General features: G+C 36.4%; 1 protein-coding gene across 14 annotated transcripts in view; it reads right to left on the bottom strand.

Moving 5' to 3' along the window:
- Positions 1-18,024, bottom strand: part of SYNE1 (spectrin repeat containing nuclear envelope protein 1) — a 308,297-nt gene that overhangs the window by 182,849 nt on the left and 107,424 nt on the right. For all 14 annotated transcript variants that reach the window (XM_063329322.1, XM_063329317.1, XM_063329326.1 and 11 more), the window contains 12 exons: positions 17,296-17,472; positions 15,852-15,992; positions 15,163-15,323; positions 12,138-12,288; positions 8,594-8,821; positions 7,958-8,056; positions 6,072-6,259; positions 5,838-5,961; positions 4,712-4,878; positions 3,666-3,819; positions 2,746-3,374; positions 1,873-2,052 (listed from right to left, as the gene is read on the bottom strand). In XM_063329322.1, coding sequence (XP_063185392.1) covers positions 1,873-2,052; positions 2,746-3,374; positions 3,666-3,819; positions 4,712-4,878; positions 5,838-5,961; positions 6,072-6,259; positions 7,958-8,056; positions 8,594-8,821; positions 12,138-12,288; positions 15,163-15,323; positions 15,852-15,992; positions 17,296-17,472 — 2,399 coding nt within the window. The remainder of the gene's footprint in view (positions 1-1,872; positions 2,053-2,745; positions 3,375-3,665; positions 3,820-4,711; positions 4,879-5,837; positions 5,962-6,071; positions 6,260-7,957; positions 8,057-8,593; positions 8,822-12,137; positions 12,289-15,162; positions 15,324-15,851; positions 15,993-17,295; positions 17,473-18,024) is intronic.

Genomic DNA, 18,024 nt, shown 5'->3' on the forward strand with positions numbered 1-18,024 from the left:
GTTTTGAGGGTAAAAAGAAGCAGAAGTAGACTAAAGCAATGCAAGATAAGTCTGAATATTTTGTCCTCCAATTGTCAGATGCATGCTTTTTGGTCTAAAATATTACATTCAACTTACCTGTCATTCTACTGAGAATAACAGAATAACCTGCTGCTAAGAACAGGCCTAATATTTTTTTCCCAATCCCTCTCCAGAAAAGCCTATTTCTGCTCAGGAAATGGAGAAAAGAAAAAAAACCACACAACACTATTCTATCCATTTCTGGTATTTATACTGAAGAGAGATAAGGAAGACTAATACTTTGGATATGTTTAGTTGTAAAACATAGTGTGTCAATGAAAGGACTTCGGGAAACATGACACAGCCAAGAAAGAGAGGTAATCGCTTTAGGAGCTGGCTCTTTTCTGAATGCTCCAAAGAGCTCTCCAAAATAATCAGGTTCAGGAGGGTTTAAAATTGTGTCTATATGAGAGAGAAAACAGTTAAAAATATTTAAAATTAAATTAATAATTGAAATAAAAATTAACATTATTTTTATATCAGAAAGGAATCACAAGGTACCTGAATATCTTTCAGTTTTAGGTATAAAGATGGCAACAACTACCCCAGTATGTGAAAACTGGACAACTCATTTACGCTCAATAACGCATCTATAAGGCAGGGACAGCTATTTATGGTTTTCTTCACTACCGGGCTGGTACTGTCTAGCTTCTTGCATATGTATGTAGACATTACCTGGTTTATTATTATTAAGGATTTCTAGAGGTAAGAAAAGTGGGTTGCAGCAACATGCAACATGAAATACAAATTTAGTGGCAGTGCTTCAGAAAAAGGAGCAAACTTCCACTTAGTTTAGATTTACACATATCTTAAAAATGTACTAAAAAACCAGACTAAATTCAGCTGGAAAAAACCACCAGAAATGCAATTCATGTAGCATATTTTCAAGAGGGAAAATGATACACAGATCTGGTTAAGGGGCAGTATATTTACAAATGTCTGTATGGTGTCAATCAAGAAAACAGAATAACAGCACAGTATATAAACCAAAGGGGGAAAAAATAATTTTTTCAGCACAAATGAAATTTTTTCTTGAATCGTTGTTCCAGTACACCAACCCAGCAGTTACATGGGGATCACCAAATTGCACAAGCCCATTGAAATATTAGCTAGGCTTAGAACTGATTTGCTCCTGCACTTAGACAAAATTTATGTACATTGAGGATGACGTAGTGCTGAATTAACCTAGCACTTAACTTCACCATGTAAATTTAAAAAAGAACGTTTGAAAAATTTTTATTTAAAGATGATAAAGAGGCAGCTAACACAAAGAAAGGAATAAAATGAATCTTTCTTTCATTTCTTTAGTTCCTTTTTTATCAGCTTTCATTGATATACAAAACTGTCTTATATCACTGATTATACACTAATGATTGTTATGAACCCGGTCCCTTGAGCAGACAAAAAGACTGAAATGTAAGAATGATTTAGGACCACTGAATATGTTGTCAGAAACACATATCCAATAGAGAAGGAAAATGCATGCTTGGAAGAGAGTATGTGCTAGTTGGAGTGGTAGTGAAATCTCGATGGTGATTTCTTATCTTTCAGGATAGTAAACAATAAGATGCAACGATATGAGTGGTATATCTCTAAGCACTGTCCTGAGGACCTATCTGTTGCTTTATCAATAGTATCATTACAACTGGTAGAAATATCCTGATTTATACTGTGTTTTATCTTCTACTCAGTATTTAACATACAAGCCCTGGGATTAACATGGCAAGAGGATATTAAATATAAATAACTGGGTCTCTTTCCCCCATTAAAAGAATCCTCTCCTTTCTCACCTTAAGTCCAAGATCTACTTACTTTTCATGTATAACTTTCTTGGTATCCTCCCACAGAGATTCTAAGCGATTTATCTCTTTGTCGATCTCAGGAGCCAGCGTAATATCTTTTTGAGCTATTTGTTTTGCTTTGTCCATGAGCCACTGGAGTTCATGGTGGTGAGAATTTAATTCTTCATCTAACTGATTAAAGACCCTCAATCTGCAAGTTAAAAGGCAGATTTTAAATTTACATATCTTCACTTTTTTTTGGCAAGAGAAAAGAGGAGAAAGGAAGAATGAAACAGTTGCTGTCAGAGTTATTGTGCATAAAGTTCCCTTTTTCTAACATTTCCTACAATATCTTCAGAAAACAAAGTGTCATCTGGATTTTTTTCTGCTATAACTGGGCTTAGAATGTGGGTTTTTTTCTGATACACAAACAGCTATACAATTATATAGATATACATATACCTTTACCTCACACAGTGACTCTGAAATATACTCAAATTTTAGATTAATATTTTATTATAGTAAGTGTTTTCAATTCCTTCAACACATGTACAGTCTTCAGTTCTGTAAGAGTAGAGATAGTTATGGTATATGGGATTTCAATGACTTTTTGGTGCTTGGATTCATTTGGAAAAAATAAATTTTTCAGACAAAGATTTTCTTGACTGTTCTTTCAATATAAAAAATTAGTGGGACTTGCTAAGTGTTCTGCTCATGTCGTGCCTCCATCCAAACAGCTCGCTCACTTACAAAAGTTTATCAAGTAGATCTATGGACTCATATATGCCTGGCAAGGAATAAGGTACCCAGGCAGAAAACTCACGCATGCCTTCAATGCATCATAAAATGTCTAGAGACTGCAAGCAAATGAAGTGCCAATCTCAAGCATTAATATCGTTTTTACCTCTGCTGGAGGGCTTGCAGTGTTGCCTCCTTCACGCCCTCCTTGTCAGCCTTTTCCTCAGTATCTTCAATTCTCTTGAGCAGCTGTTCTTTACGTTCCATGAAAGATCTTCGCAAGGCTCCAAGAGCTTCTGCCTCACTCTGTTTGGTTCCCAGCAGGTTTTGAACCGCCTCCAGTTCCAAGCACAGATTATCCACCACAGCCCTGCAGGAGGTCCTCTGCTCAGAAATGCTGTGTTTTAGGTGATACTGGGCCTTAGTAAGGGAACCATCCAAACTGATGGCAACAGATTCCAGCTTGTTAAGATCTTGAATGACACCATTGAGTTCTTTCTCCAGTAATTCAGATTTAGCTTTATCCATATTTCCTGTTTTCTCCACCGTCTGCCTCAGTTGGTGGAGCACTCCTGATGCAGCACCATGGAGCTCCAGGAATACCCGCAGCTGATCCAGAGCCTCTTGTCTTTGGCTAGTTATTTGACTTGCCTCCTGGAAGATCTGAAAGCAATCTTCAGTCTTTCCCTGCAAAGTCTGCTGGTCCTCCGGGCAGCTGAAAGAACACAATTTATCTACATGTTCCTTCAGACTTTGTAGCTGCTGTTTCTTACTTTCGACTTCCATTGAGTGGTTCTATGGGAAAGAAAGAAAATAGGGGTGGGTTTCTTCTTCCAATCAAAAGCTCAGAAAACATTTTAGTACTAAACTTACAAGCAAAACAAATACTATTGAGGGGTTTTCAGAAAGAACAGTTTGGTGTTACAATTTTGCTTTAAACTGGTCAAATAACAGAAATCTGTAGGTGACTACAACAGCGCAGTGGTTTTCAAACAAATAAATGACCTCATCCTAGTTTTAGATGAATATTTATCTGAATGCACTGTACAATTTCTCTGTCTTTAATATTTACATCCAAAAGTTTACCTTATTGTGAGATGCAGCTACTTGTTGATCAGCTGTGTATATCTCTGAAGTGGCTTGTAGTTCAGCAAGGAACTGCTTAATCCAGTCTGAAAACCTGAGCAGGAGCTCATCAAACTGCCCATGCTCAGCAACAAGAGATTGAAGGAAGTTGATCCTATAGGATGTCAGATGTAAATATGAAAGCACTTGATGTAAATTAATCACTTCCTATAATCAAAACCACAGCTGACTGGACAGCATTAAAATCAATGCCAGGTGGAAGGAAAGAAGGAAACATTAATTTATGGTTCAAATGTGATGGCTGCTGTGTTGATTTCTTAACTGGGGAAAAACATAACACTTGAAAGCACCAGTTTGGTGCTTTCCACTCTTCTATTCATATAAACTATTAGAAATGCCCCAAACAATCAAGGTACGTTCAACTTTTCTGCATGGGGGTAGTCCCAGCAAAGAGAATGGTATTGATGGGAGCTAAACTTCAGTTTTCAGAGATAGCAAATCCGTTTGCCCTGTCATCTGCAACACTGTATGTAAAGTGAAAGTCTCGTGAATTTAGTCAGGGGATGAGTAACTGCATGCTTAACTTCCACTGAAATAAGTGAGGGTCAAGTCTGCTCACAGGGACACAATTCAAAGGAGGAATGTGTCCAGATGAGTACTCAGCACCTAGCAGAACCAAGCTTCTAAACCTTGACCTTAAAAAAGGCCTTGTCATTTACCTTCCTGTTTGCCTTCGAAATTTCTCTACACAATTTTCAACATGAAATGCTATGCAGAAGATCATTATATAGTAAAACAATCATATTGATAAAGCACCTAGAAGACAATGTGATTGACCAGAGTCTATTATTTAAGCTCCTTTACAAATACTAAAATATGTATGTTCATCACCAAAACAATTGAAATCTAAATATATGATAACGTACAGTTTCAAAAAAGGAGGCAGTGTTCCTGAGACTTCCTTAGCCTTCCAGATTCCTCATCTGGATATTGGTTACTCTCATTTCACATGTAAAAAAAGCATTCTGCAGATAAAAGGCACAAACCTTTTATCAACAGCTTGTGGTAAAGCTTTCCACCTCTCATCCAGCTCTTCAAATTTTTCTTTGATTCTTTTCACAGACTGTTCGGAAGCTGTTGGGAATAGTGACTCATTTAACTGTAATAGGCTCTCATAGACTGAAGCACGGGACTCAATATCTGCTCGCAAATCCTGGGAAAACAATGGAATGTACAGCCTTTAGATCAAATATGACATCATATTACGAAAATAACAAAAATAATAAAAAATCAGCTAGGGTTTTCCAGTACATCACTCTGAGACAAGTGAATGAGCACAGTCAAATCCTTGGAGCAACTGAGGTCTATGAGGACAAGCAGGTACTCAAAACCTCTCAGACAGCTAAATTTGCAACCATAATTTGGTAAGGATTCATCAGAGTATTTTTTTCCCCCTTTATGACAAAGCGTCGATCTTTCCACACAGCTCTACTGTATGATGACCGTGGCTAAAATCAAGACTAAGTTTTGCGACATATTTTGTGTGCAATAGAATAGTGAGGAAATGTCACAAATCTGCCCAAACAAAAAAACAAACCCCCAAATAATTTCCCTTCTCTTCAGTAATATTTAAAACTGAAATTATGGACTCATTGGCTTCATGGAGGGTGTAAAAAATGCTACTTTTGGCCAACTCCTTCATATTAATCTAAAAACAAATGACAAAAATTCCAAGGAAGGCATGCTTTAGAATAGGATGAAAGTCTTTTGTTTAAAACAAAATAATTGGAAATCAGACTTTCACTGTGAATTCAAAACCTTTGAGCATTTTGTCATCTGAGCAAATTTCCTCACATGCAAAAGAAGGAAAGTTGCATTGTCTAACAAAGGAATTTCTCTGGCAAGCAGACCAATGTCCTTCCTCAATAGACAATAGGATCTACCATTTTCTTGAGCCTGCATATTGTATTTGCAAATAACAATCTTCCTCTCATTTTCTTGTCTCTGATAAATAACAACAGCGATAATGTAAAACTTCTCTAGGACATTTCCAAAGCCCAGAATCAAGTGATTGTCAGACTACCATTGAGCAAGTCCATCCTTTAAAAGACACATAAACAAATGTAGGAAATGTAGGAAATGTAGGGGGACAATCTTAAGGTTGAAACATACCTGCAGTGACTGGAGTTCACCTTCCAGTTTAACTCTGTCAGCAGAAACATACTGCTCTGAAGGCCTGGCTGTAGCTTCACACCCCTCCAACCAGGTCTGGAAGGCAGACAGCTCCTTCTCCTGCCTAACAAAATCACAACATAGAGTTACCAACTCAAGTCATCCCCTCAGTCTCACACACTGACTGCAGGAAAGTCTCTGTTTCCATCATGACAGACGTGAGAGTCTACTCACTTCTGCCACTGAACCAGAAGATTCTCTAATAAGGTCTGTTTCTCTTTAGCATTTTCTAGCACCTTTTCGTATTTCTGCTGTAATGCTGTAACCTCGTGAGCAGCTTTTTCTTTGTTGGCTAACTTTCGGGCACAGGCTGAGAGAGACGTCAGAGTGTTGCTCAGTTTTTCCACAGTATGACAAAGGTCCTAATGAACATGCAAAAGAAACAGAAGTCACATACACAAACAACAGAGCTACAGTAACAATGGTGGGAAAAATTCTGTACTTCTACTCGAAGTTTGAAGCAATGCTACATCCACCAGATCATGAAGTCAAGGCAAAGACTGTATTTCACTCAGATCTATCCTAGATACACATGCCCCAAGCATATCAATCAACTAGCTTGTAGTGGGGAAAGACTTTCCTAAGAACAGCGTTAAAGAAAAAACAGACAGCAACAAAAGGGTCAGAACATTTGAATGGGCACGTGACACAGCATGATCATGTAGGACAAAGCTCCAGATTCCCTAGCATCTGTCTAAAAGTTGCTCTGATCTATACATATACAGTAAATACAAGAAGCTCACACAACATATGCGGACTGCCAGACTTGCAGCCCGTGTCATGACATCGGAGAGGTAGGGAACAGTTACCATGAACTTCTGTCAGCATTGGCAAACACGGAAATGGCATCCGATGTTGACTAGACTTTCCAGTGATGCTGGAAACTTGTTCATATGAAAATGATTGAAATGTAGTACAATCAGTTAGATAAGCACAAAATGAAAGAGATTTGAGACCACTGAAGTTCTAACTCGCAGGTGTGCGGTAATAAAAACTGTAGTAAAGGTTAAAAGTACAGTCATGAAAGAAATCATACATAGGAGGAAATGTGAATTATATAGCAACAAGCTGCTGATGTTTAAACTAAATAACAAAAAATAATTTCATATTAAGGCATTGAATCATCATGATCCCCTAGGCAGGACAAGAGTTTACAATAGTACACTCAGCATATTCATAATGTTTAAAAGCCAATAACAATAACGATTACATATGCTGTCTGAAGAAATTCTCCATATGCAAAATATTTTTCCTCAACAAGGTTCAAGCTTTTTTGAAGCAGACAGGCCAGGTCTTCCTTGCATACAGCCTGTATGCACCTGCATGTACCGCTAAGTTCAGAAGAACTGCAAGAACAATATGGCTAAAAGTTTTTAAAATATTTTCTTAGAATAAAAGATAATGATTATTGTGGGAAGAACACATCACAAATTTATAGACACAGATAAAAATGCTACACCAAATTCCCAGATAATTGAGATTTTTTGTAGTTTGAATACCAATCCAATGTCTGTTTTCCATTTGTAATGGATGGAACCAAATGTCAAAACACCCATGGATTTCTGGCATCACAGATAAAAGTTTGTCAGTTGAAACTCTGTCCAGTCTCTGCATTGTCCAAGAAAAACTACTTCCAAGGAGATTTTTTTTAAAAAAATCACAGTTCTATATACCAAGACCCAAGTTTCATGAAAATCTTTGCGAAAAACCTCAAACAGATGTGTTTCTTATCTTCTATTTTTCATAATGTTTTAGATGCATAAAATTAAAAAAAAGTAAGCTGAAGGATTAATTCATACTTTTAGGCTTTTGTTTCTCTAGAGTGGGGAAAAAACTCTCCAAGTCTGTCTGAAATGGTGAGAAGAAATAGCTGAGGAAGCCTGCTTAAGCCTCCCCTGGGGCTGCCCACCCTGACAGGCAGCCCTTGCCTCCCCCTGCCTCAACCCTCATCTGGGTGGCGTCAGGCAGCCCCTGGTCTGGTTATTGGCATTTCTATGAGGAGGTCCGTGTGGCACTGTTTCCCTGGACTTGGTGGCAGGAATTGCCGGCCACGTGCTCACCGTGCAATCCTGAAGGGCTGTGTATGTTGCCGCTGCCGAAGAGCACGATGTGAGAGGCTCAGCTAGCTTCGCTTCCAAGTCAGACACCGCCCGCTGCACCTATGAAGAAAAGGCAAACCAGAGAGTCTAAAACTAGCAGGAAATATATAAATGATGCTCTAAATAAATAACATCTTTCAAATATTTAGTGCTAAGAGAATATTATATCCTAAGCTTTTGTAGTGCTGAGCGCCTTTTAAAATTAAAAGATGCTAACTGTGCTCAGCTCTTTGTGACTGAGGCAACAATAATATTTAAGTTATTTTCCTTACGACCGACTAACAACCCAAGATTGAAGCTAAAGTGTTTATATGAAGTATGGATGTGGATTAGTGCAATATCCAGGAGAATCACTTAGGTTTTCTAAAAGACAGAATAATTTGTTAAGTGTGTATATTTTAGTGTCTTCCTGAACCTGGCTTTTAAGTCATTCAAAGCACAAATTTACATATAGAGGTCTTGCAATTACCTTACAAACCTACTCGTACATATTCTAGTCCATCTTATTATAATATACATTTTATATTCAGTTTTGGAAAAATAAAGATTAGTTCTATAAATTGCTGCAAATGGTCCATTAGATTTTGCATTGTCTACCTGTTTAAGATTTTCTTCATATTTCTGCTGTGCTGATGCATTCCCTGTGATTGTTCCTTCCAGTCTCTGTGCGTGATCTCTTAACTCTTCCCAATACCTTTTGACCTGAGTCAGCTTGGCTTTAATATGTGCACGTTCTCCAGAGGTAACAAACTGGGAAAAAGACTCGGCTTCCTCCTCCAGTTTTGAGATTCCAGTTATTTTACCATCTATTTCTTTATTAATAACCTAAAATGTAAAGGAATAGTAAATAAAGAAGCACAACAGGTTTTTAATTATCAGAATAGTACTTTCTACTTCCTTCTTTTACCTGAGCTACTAATATTCTTCATTAAAAAAGGAAATAAAAGGAGAGTTCATTGACCACTTGAAATAGCTAGTTATAAAAGTCTTTAATATGCTCTGTAAATTCCCTTTTTCTTCTTGAAATTAGCACTGGAAAAGGTTCAAAAAACAGCCTGCCCTAAAAACAGGGCCTATGAAGAGGAATTAGCATTGCCCGAGGTGCATATTTTCAAAAGCAGAAAGATGGTTCGTATTTTACCATCTCTTACTTCATAGCAAATTAATACACAATTCTCTCAAAGAGTCAAAATAAATGCAAGATGGAAAAAAGGAAGTGTATAACCAAAAACAATATTAGGCAGCTGAACCCTAACAGCTGATAACTTGTGTTTAATAAGTTTTCAAGCACTTCAAAAATAAAGCATGCTATGATTTGAAAACCAAGAGATTGTTTTCATTTCCTAATTTAAAATTCTATGGTATAATAAAGAATAAATTAAGTTAGATGCTGAGGTAAGGGTGAGCATGCCCTCAGACAGAGGATTAAATAAAGAACCACACTACAGTATAATTAGGAAACCACTAAAGAAGAGTGATAATGGCCTTTGGTACTTTTCAGCTGTCTTCTCTATTAATTAGTAAATGCATAAAGACAAACTAGCACTGGCTTTACATTTCCCCAGCTGCATGACAGCAACTGTCTCCTATTTTTTTGCACTTTTATTTTTTTGCAAATTAGAGGCAAACCTGAAAGTTACAACATTTGAGAGAGAAACTTCTGGTGCTTCACATTCAGTGGCTATTTATTCAGTAAGCATCAGTGAACTTGGAAATAAGATTTTTTTTTTCCCAACAGAATTCTTTTAATTTCTGCTGATGGAAAAAAAATTCTGCTTCTCAAAAGCAGTGAAAACCACTCATTGGGAGAGATTTGAAAGACCCAAGAGTGCTCTTTGAAATTGAAAGAGGCAATAGCATTCTCGGATATAAAAATGTTAAGATATGTATGTACATCACATCAACCAATTGAAAATGCACTCCCAAAAGCATAGAAAGTGCCCACCTTCTGCTATAATTGGGATAAAAATATGGTCTCTTGCTTGCCGTTATGAAGCTCAGGAGTGGCTTACTGCAACATTCAGAGTCTAGAATTAGCAGGGTGACAGTACAGAAAAAGATGTGGTGCTGTAAGCATTTATAGTGTCTCTTTATGCAATATATTCTGAATTAATTCAGATTATAAAATATCTTTTTTGCATGAGAATACGGCGCTGAGGAAAAATACCGGATTTGCAGCCCTGAAGCTGAAATTATCTAACAATGCAGCAGATACAAATGAGGCAGCGCTTTTTTACGCCCATGCTATTCTGTTAAATTCACTCAGTTACATAAAAGAAGGTGGATAATTGAGGGCTTCAAACTCTCACTGAGTCTGCCACCAATGGTAAGTACTTGTGATAACTGTCATTTTGTCCACCAGGAATTTCGGAGAAATGTGTAGGTGAAAATTTGTCTCTGCTGAAGTCATTGGGGTTCTGGAATCAACGTCACCAGAAGTAGAATATCACCACTAGATACGATAGTTACATTCAGCTGACCCCAGGTTTTATATCAGCCAAAGATATGAAGGAACACAGCTTTTTGTGTGCGTGTGTGTGTATTTGCCTCATATTGCAATATTCCTAATGCGTTGTACTAGAAATTACAACTAAGTATGCTGATCACAGTTGTGACACAGGCTAACTCAGCAGGAAACTCCCACCGAAACATAACAAATCCTTCAAACTCAGGCACAAAGCAACGCTGCTGAAGACGACCTCCAGCGATGTCCACGTGCTGGAGGTTAGATGACTCATTTCACATATCACAGTTCATAAAGCTGCTTTGTTCACTTGAGTTACAGGGATGTACCCTAGGCTTTATCTGGACGATTTTCTCTTCTTTATATCTTTTCACTCAGACATTTACAAAAATTACCTACTGGCTATTTTCTTTCTGTCATGATGTTTAAGTGAAGAAGGCTTATGTTGGCATTTTCAAAAACTTGCAACGCAGTGTAAAAATTATTGTTCATCTGCATATATAGCAAGGAATGGCCTTTCTGGGAAATTGGCCTGAATGGACACTAGGGCTTAACTAGGCTCCATTTAGACAGACAAGAGCTGTTGTCACACTGGAATGCAATATTAATATAATTTGATGCATTTCCTGTCTTAAACATTTGAATCATATCTAGTAACTACTGAAAAGTATGGCTCTATGACAGTGTATGCCAGTGGAATAAATGCATATATAATAGTTCACAAGGAAACTGCTTTTGACTTGCTGTGGCGATGAAGAAGAATTCGAGCCTTGTCATACTCTTCAATGATGAAATCAAGAGATTTTGTTTATTTGGTGTATGTAAAATTGTGATCAAACTAAGAACAGGAAAATCTGTTGATAAACTGTTTCTGCCACATGAAACAAATGCCTTAAGGGATCCTTTGGAAATACTTAGTGTCAATCTGGTACATGACTTCAAGCAGCTGCACACCTTTGCACTCTCTGAAGAGCAAGTAGGGCACAGAAAAAAGGAAATGGCAGTGTGCTCTGCATATTGAAAAACGCTGTCCCCTTACAAACATGCGGTTTCAGAGAAGGTACGCTTTCATTTGTGGGAGGATATGAAATCAGTCCTTGAAATGCAATGCTTGGAGACAATATGCACCTCAGCAATAAGACACTAAACCACTATGTATCTACAGGAATATATACAGATTTTAAGACAGCGTGAACATAATAGCAATAAATGGCATGTAGGTTTGCAAGCTACAAGAGCAATAGTTTATTATTTCAGCATAAAAGATACATAAATCAAGTTATAACTTTAGCTTGCAAGATTAAAATCAAGTTCTGTATTCACTAGCTGATGTATGTTTTAAAATAAAAAGCTTTATATACCTTGCATTTATGTAGCTATTTTGTACACCAGTTGAGATTACTCAAAAAATAAGAAGAGTATAAATTAAGTAATATTTTTAACCATACACACAAAGGCTCCACATATGTCAACTACACACTAACAGAGAAGGCAGCCTGTAAGAATTTTACCTTAGTTTATGTAAAACTTTACTGCTTGGTATATTTGTGTTCAAAGCGTGCCATCATTACACCACAGTAGTTTTGAAACACGTAAAATGTCTGTTCTCCCATTTGGCCGCTAGCAAAATGACAGATAAACGGACTTTTAATGCTAAATGTAACAAGAACTAATCACCTTGATTTGGCTGATCTGTATGTCCAAAGGAGATGATGATGTTTCCAAAGTTTCCAGTTCTTTTTCTTGTTCAGCTATCCAGATGGACAGAGCTTCAAAATTATTGCCAAAATGATCCCACTTGTTTTTCACCATTTCCATGCTTTTAATACTAAAATTAACCAAATTAATTAGAGAGAATAAACAGTTTAATATAATGTAGCTGCCCATATTCTTGCTAGAATAAAAATGTAACTTATTCAATCTACAGGAGGGTCATTTTAAAAACTCCTGGGTTTAGAGGACCAAGTAAGATGTGCACCTAAATTCAAACTTGGTTCTCCCCTAATCTGTGCCCAAAGTCAAACAATTATATTTGCCGTAGTAAGGACACTGAGCCGTGAAAAAGAGTACAGCTTCATTCATCAACTGTACATCAAGAATCTCACCATAGCAGGATGAGAGAGGAAAAGTAACATAAATATGATTTATATGAAACAATATGGAATTATGATTATATCACATATCTAAAAACTGAGATAACTGAGAGCATAGAGGCTAGTCATTTACTTGCTAGAACAGAATGACAAAAACCAGTGTATTGTGGATGTATGTATATTCACCAATGCTTGACTGCTTTATTAAACTTTTTTTTTATAACAGCAATCTGCCCATCTTATAGGAAGTTTGTGTTTTCTGAGGCAATGATTTAATATCAAGCCAATGAATCAACAACAGATTATGATTCAAGTACCTCAAAATTAATAGATTCATATTCTTTGAAACATACATTACAGGTAGGCTAAACAGAGACAGATTATGCCCGATTCTTGTATATTTTGGATAGCAAACAAAGCATCCCTTTTTTGGTCACAAGAAGTCTAAGGCCCTTATAAGGTCTAACAGCAATAACTTCCAATATACAAGTTTCTGCTCCTTTCAAGTCATTGTAAAGAAACCACAACTAACGTAGGCCCTACACACAGCTTGCAAAACACGCATTTTCTATTTCACTGAAAATATTAAAATTTCATCAGAAAAGTTTGAATATTACAAAATTCCAAAATACATTTTCCTTTTAAATATAGCCTTAAAAATCATTCCATGTTAAAAAGTTTTAGTTTTATTTTCTCCCCCCACCCTCACCTCCAGTCATTAAAGGTAGAGGAAGCCTTAAGAAAAGATGCAGTCTAAAAATGTAAAAATTGGCCTTTTTATTTTTTCTTATTAATTTTCAAAATGAAAAAAAAATAGCAGTGTCAACAGCCATTTACTGATAAGAGTGCATTCAAATTCAAGTTCTTCGCAGGAAAATAAAGTGCAAAAATATCTCGCTCAAGTCCAGCCCAAGAAAACACAGCTGGAAATGAGAATCAAGGGACCAAATAAGTGCCACAACAGCTGAAAACCCTCTGCCTTCCTATCTGCCTTCCTTCTAGTTGTAAGAAAGCGGCAGACTGTAAAGAATGTAGTCCCAAACACACTGCACATCTACGCATGATCACCTTGGAAACATATGTGCTAAGTTTGCTCTGTAGCTGACTATGGAGAGCTGCTCAAACTTTGCTTTCCCTTTCCTGTTCATTGACATAGTACGTACCATATTTATTTGGAATATCTTCACTTTAAATTACTTAGCCAAGATTTTATTGATAATGTGAGTTACAACATAACCCTTACACACTGATCATATGTTCTGTAGATTCACTATAGAGAGTCGGGATGCAGTTTTTTATTATCTGTCATGGTACCAAAGACATTCTGTACAATTCATACATTCAACTAAAACCTATTTCATATCTACATTGAAAGGGGATATAAATGATGGCTTTCATTTAAAAATAGATGACATTATTAAAAAAGTGAATATTCACTGTTGGAAGGATGAATTTCTTGAATTGAAAAATCTTACTAGTTTTCTCTCTAATAAGGGAGAAAACAATGTATAAAGTGAAGTATTCATCAAGATATGGTAGAATTTGACTGCAAATCACTGTAATATTTCACATTGGAGAAAATGGTATGTAAAAAAATTGGACTACCAATAATCAGAAAGTTACATCTGCTGCAGAGGTTATTTATTCTGTTTCACAACTGTTCTTTTATCCTGGGAAGAAAATGGCACAAAATTAAAGTCAGATTAGCATGACAATCAATGGTGAAGACGGGGAAAAACCCAATAATGGGAACATTGCCCTTCACTCATATTCAGATGGAGATGGTGGTACCTGCTTAAACTTATACAGCAAATTAGTCTACAGAGTAATTCCAGTAAGACAACATAGAATTGGTACATATATCCATGTACACAATTGATTCTGTATCAGATCTAATATATGCAAAAATACTAATTTCATACACACATATAAATGTATGTGTATATAGATAAAATGAGAATAGCAACAGCTGAAGTTGAAGTTGAGTTACTTGAGTTCAATAACTGAGTTACTTGAGAAAAAGGATGAATTTTTTACAAATACAAAAAGCTACAAATATTTACAGGATTTAACAACATTTTCTTGGAGTTCAAACTTTAAATTTTTAAAGAAAATTTGGCAAATGATGCCTCATTATTTGCAGCAGCAGAAGCAGTTTTTGATATTGCCCATGAAATAAAAACTGGGCATTCAGCTAAGATGAAGGCACTTCTTGACATTCCTATGGAGAGAGTGGAATACTGAAAACCGAGGTAAATATGGCAAATGTGCTATTCTCATACTTGCACTGAGATTTTTCTTTCTAAAAGTGTCTAGTACCTCAAGAATGAGTTTAATTATCCCTTCTTCGCAAAACTGGGGCTTAAAGATAACCAACAGGTTAAATGTAACTAACAGTGGTTTGATAGACTATGTATTATTAAACAAAGATTTTGTTTATTTGCACACACGCTTTTGACTGATATTTGGTACTGTAACCTGGTTACTATGCCACAGCAAGCTGTAAACAATGGAGCTGATGAGACAACACAAAATGCTGACAAGGTGTTCTAGAAATCTGATACAATCTTATAGTGCAGAATAAATATTAGGACTTGTTAAGAACATACTCTTCTTCAAGAGTAACTTCCACTTTTTTCACTTGTTCTTGGATTGATTTTGCCTGCTGTTGAAGGGACTCCTTGTTCTTTGAACCAAGCTGTATCTCAGAAGAATTCTTCACCAAATTCTCAGCCTGCACAGCCATTGCTTCAGTCTGTTTAGAAAGTTCCTGTAAGGATACAAGACACATTAATACTACTATAAACAGTTTCATATATTTACACAAAAAGTATTTTTCCTCAACCTTTGATTAGAAAAAGTATCTGTTTCCTATATGTATATTTTGAATGTGTAAATACATAAAAACAACCTCTGAAGAAAGTTATTTTCATGTTGCATTTAAGAAATGTTCATTTGAGCAAACTAGCTTAAATAATGTTTAGCAAGGGAAGCTGTCTGTCCAGAAGTTTTTAACTCAACCAATCAAAATTTATACTATGGAAATGGCATGGCAAGTCCTCGAAATCATTTTACCTTCAATATGCGTGCTTCAGATGCAGATTTTGAGCAATTCTTTATGATCTTCTCATAAAATAACTTTTTACCTCTAAACAGTTTATGCTGTCTCTAATCCATCCAGGCAATTTGCACTAGCATTAACAGGAAACTATGCAAAGATTGAAGGCAATATGCTCCTTACATGTTAACAAACAAGGCAGAAAGATATCTCAGTTCCTGTATTTCACACAGCAAGTACCTTTGTTTGATCCAGTTCTGAGGAGAGGCTCTCTAAACTGCTAAAGTTTAAGATACGTTCAAGTGCAGAGCTTGCTTGATTGAGATATTTTACTACTGTTTCTTTGTCTCTTTCAAACTGCTCCCATTTATTTATTGTGACCTACAAAAACAGACAAACAAACCAACCCAAAACAGGAACACAAAGACAAAAAGATTAAAGGGGAGAAAAAAAGAACTTCATTGTTACCGAAGAAGATAAAAAGAGAAAGACCTGATATAAAATAAAACAATTTCTCCTGAAATGCCACCTACTCCACAGTCGAAACTGTTCTGAAGCCAATAAAAGATAAACTTTCCCTTGAATTTTCACTGATTCATACTGTGCTGATGCAAAAAAGCCCTGTTCTCTAAGGTGCCAGCAATATTTAAATCTTATATTTGAATGTCCTATAAGAAGTCTGAATTAATAAATGCAGATTCTTAGGCATATGGTGACAGGTAGTCACCAATACTTAAAAGGATTTTCAAGTTTTCTAATGAAATAAATTACAGTAAAATGGTAGAAGAAAATTCCTACTCGTAGGAAACACACATAGGAATCTATTTGTTCTTTTCTGATAAGGTAAAATTTTGATGAACATAGAGCATTTAATTATCAGTCACAAGAATTACGACAGTATAAAGAAATATTTTGTTGATTCTGAAGTAAAGCAAGGCCTCAGTTAAGATTTTATATATGGCATTCCTTAGATAAAAATTGGTTTCAAGAATAAAGTCTTACATTAAGAAGTTACTTGAACTCTATCAATCGTGTTTTTCACCTTGTGTTTTATCATGAGAAATAGTTTTGATGACTTTAACATTTGTGTGAAATAGTGGATAGCTGGATTACCATTCTACTTAAAGAAATGTAAAGGGCAACTCGGATACAGGTGCAAGAATCTCTAAATTCTAATCCCAGTTCAGTCAATGATTAATTTTAAAACCCGGTGCAATCCATTTGTTTTCTCTGTGATTTTTTTTCTTCCTTCTTTAAATTTAGGATGAAAGCATGTATTTCACACAGTACTTATGAGGATTATATTTGCACAACATGAGGTGTTATTAATCTAATATCCAGCCTAAAGGCTCTCAATTAAAGGGCAACGTCATCTTTAGTAACCAGGGGAGGCAGTCCATCTAAAAATTAATTTACAGATAAGTTATTTAAATAATTTATTATGACTGAATAGTTGGGACTTTTAAGCACTTCCAAACAAAATATTGTTTCTTTATTGATGAAGAGGTATCCAGCAGCTTCAAGAAGTTTTCATAGAGGTACTGATTGTGAAAAGCCCGAGGACCAAGATTCAGAGAGGTGAGAAAGTGAGCTCAGATTTTTTAAATTCAAAAAATTGGGGGTTTACCAAGTTAAAAAAGAAGAAGAAAGCACAGGTTTTTATATCTACTTGTAAAGGGCCCACCTGCAGTTGCTCTTCACGTTTCTCCATAGTCTGCTGCATGTTCTCCAACGTTCCTTCCAACTTTTGCAAATCCTCTTGCATTGTGCTAGGCAGTCCACCTTCAACCTGCAACTGTTTAGCTTGGGAAATCTGCTGTTGCACATCTTGCCTTTTTGCACAGAGTCTCCTTGTCCTTTGCTAAAAGGATTCATCCAACAGGAATGATTAGACTTTTTACCTCCTTTGGGAAACTGGTACAATGAAACCACTTTCTGCTTTTGCATGGGGAAGCAAGGAGAATAATAGACAAAGGGATAAATTGTGGCCAGTATTCTTGAGAGTCTCATATACTCATCAAGTATACGCCGTGAGTTCCAAAATGTGTATACAGCTTTTGTGGCCTACAAATGGGAGAGAGAGTGTGACAGTATGGACATTTATCCAAAGCAATATTTTAGAAAGCAGAAGCCACAACAATCGAGCAACTGCAGCAGTAGCCACAGGTGCCTGTATTCCTCATGACTGCCTGGAAGTATCCACATCTGTTCTGCATCCTTTGAGGCACAGGTTAGAGCCTCAGATTGATCAAAGCAATTTATCAGCCTTCATTAGAGAGCAGCAGGGGGATGGCCAAGTCGCATAACTTTCTTTAATGTGTTTTGCTTTGTAGCACTATCAGAAACTCCCCTGTCCTTTCCTAAGATGCCTGACCCATTGCCACTCTTGCCAGGCAAGTTCACGGTTCCCTGC

Source organism: Chroicocephalus ridibundus, chromosome 3, assembly GCF_963924245.1.
Source record: "Chroicocephalus ridibundus chromosome 3, bChrRid1.1, whole genome shotgun sequence".
Classification (NCBI taxonomy): Eukaryota; Metazoa; Chordata; class Aves; order Charadriiformes; family Laridae; genus Chroicocephalus; species Chroicocephalus ridibundus.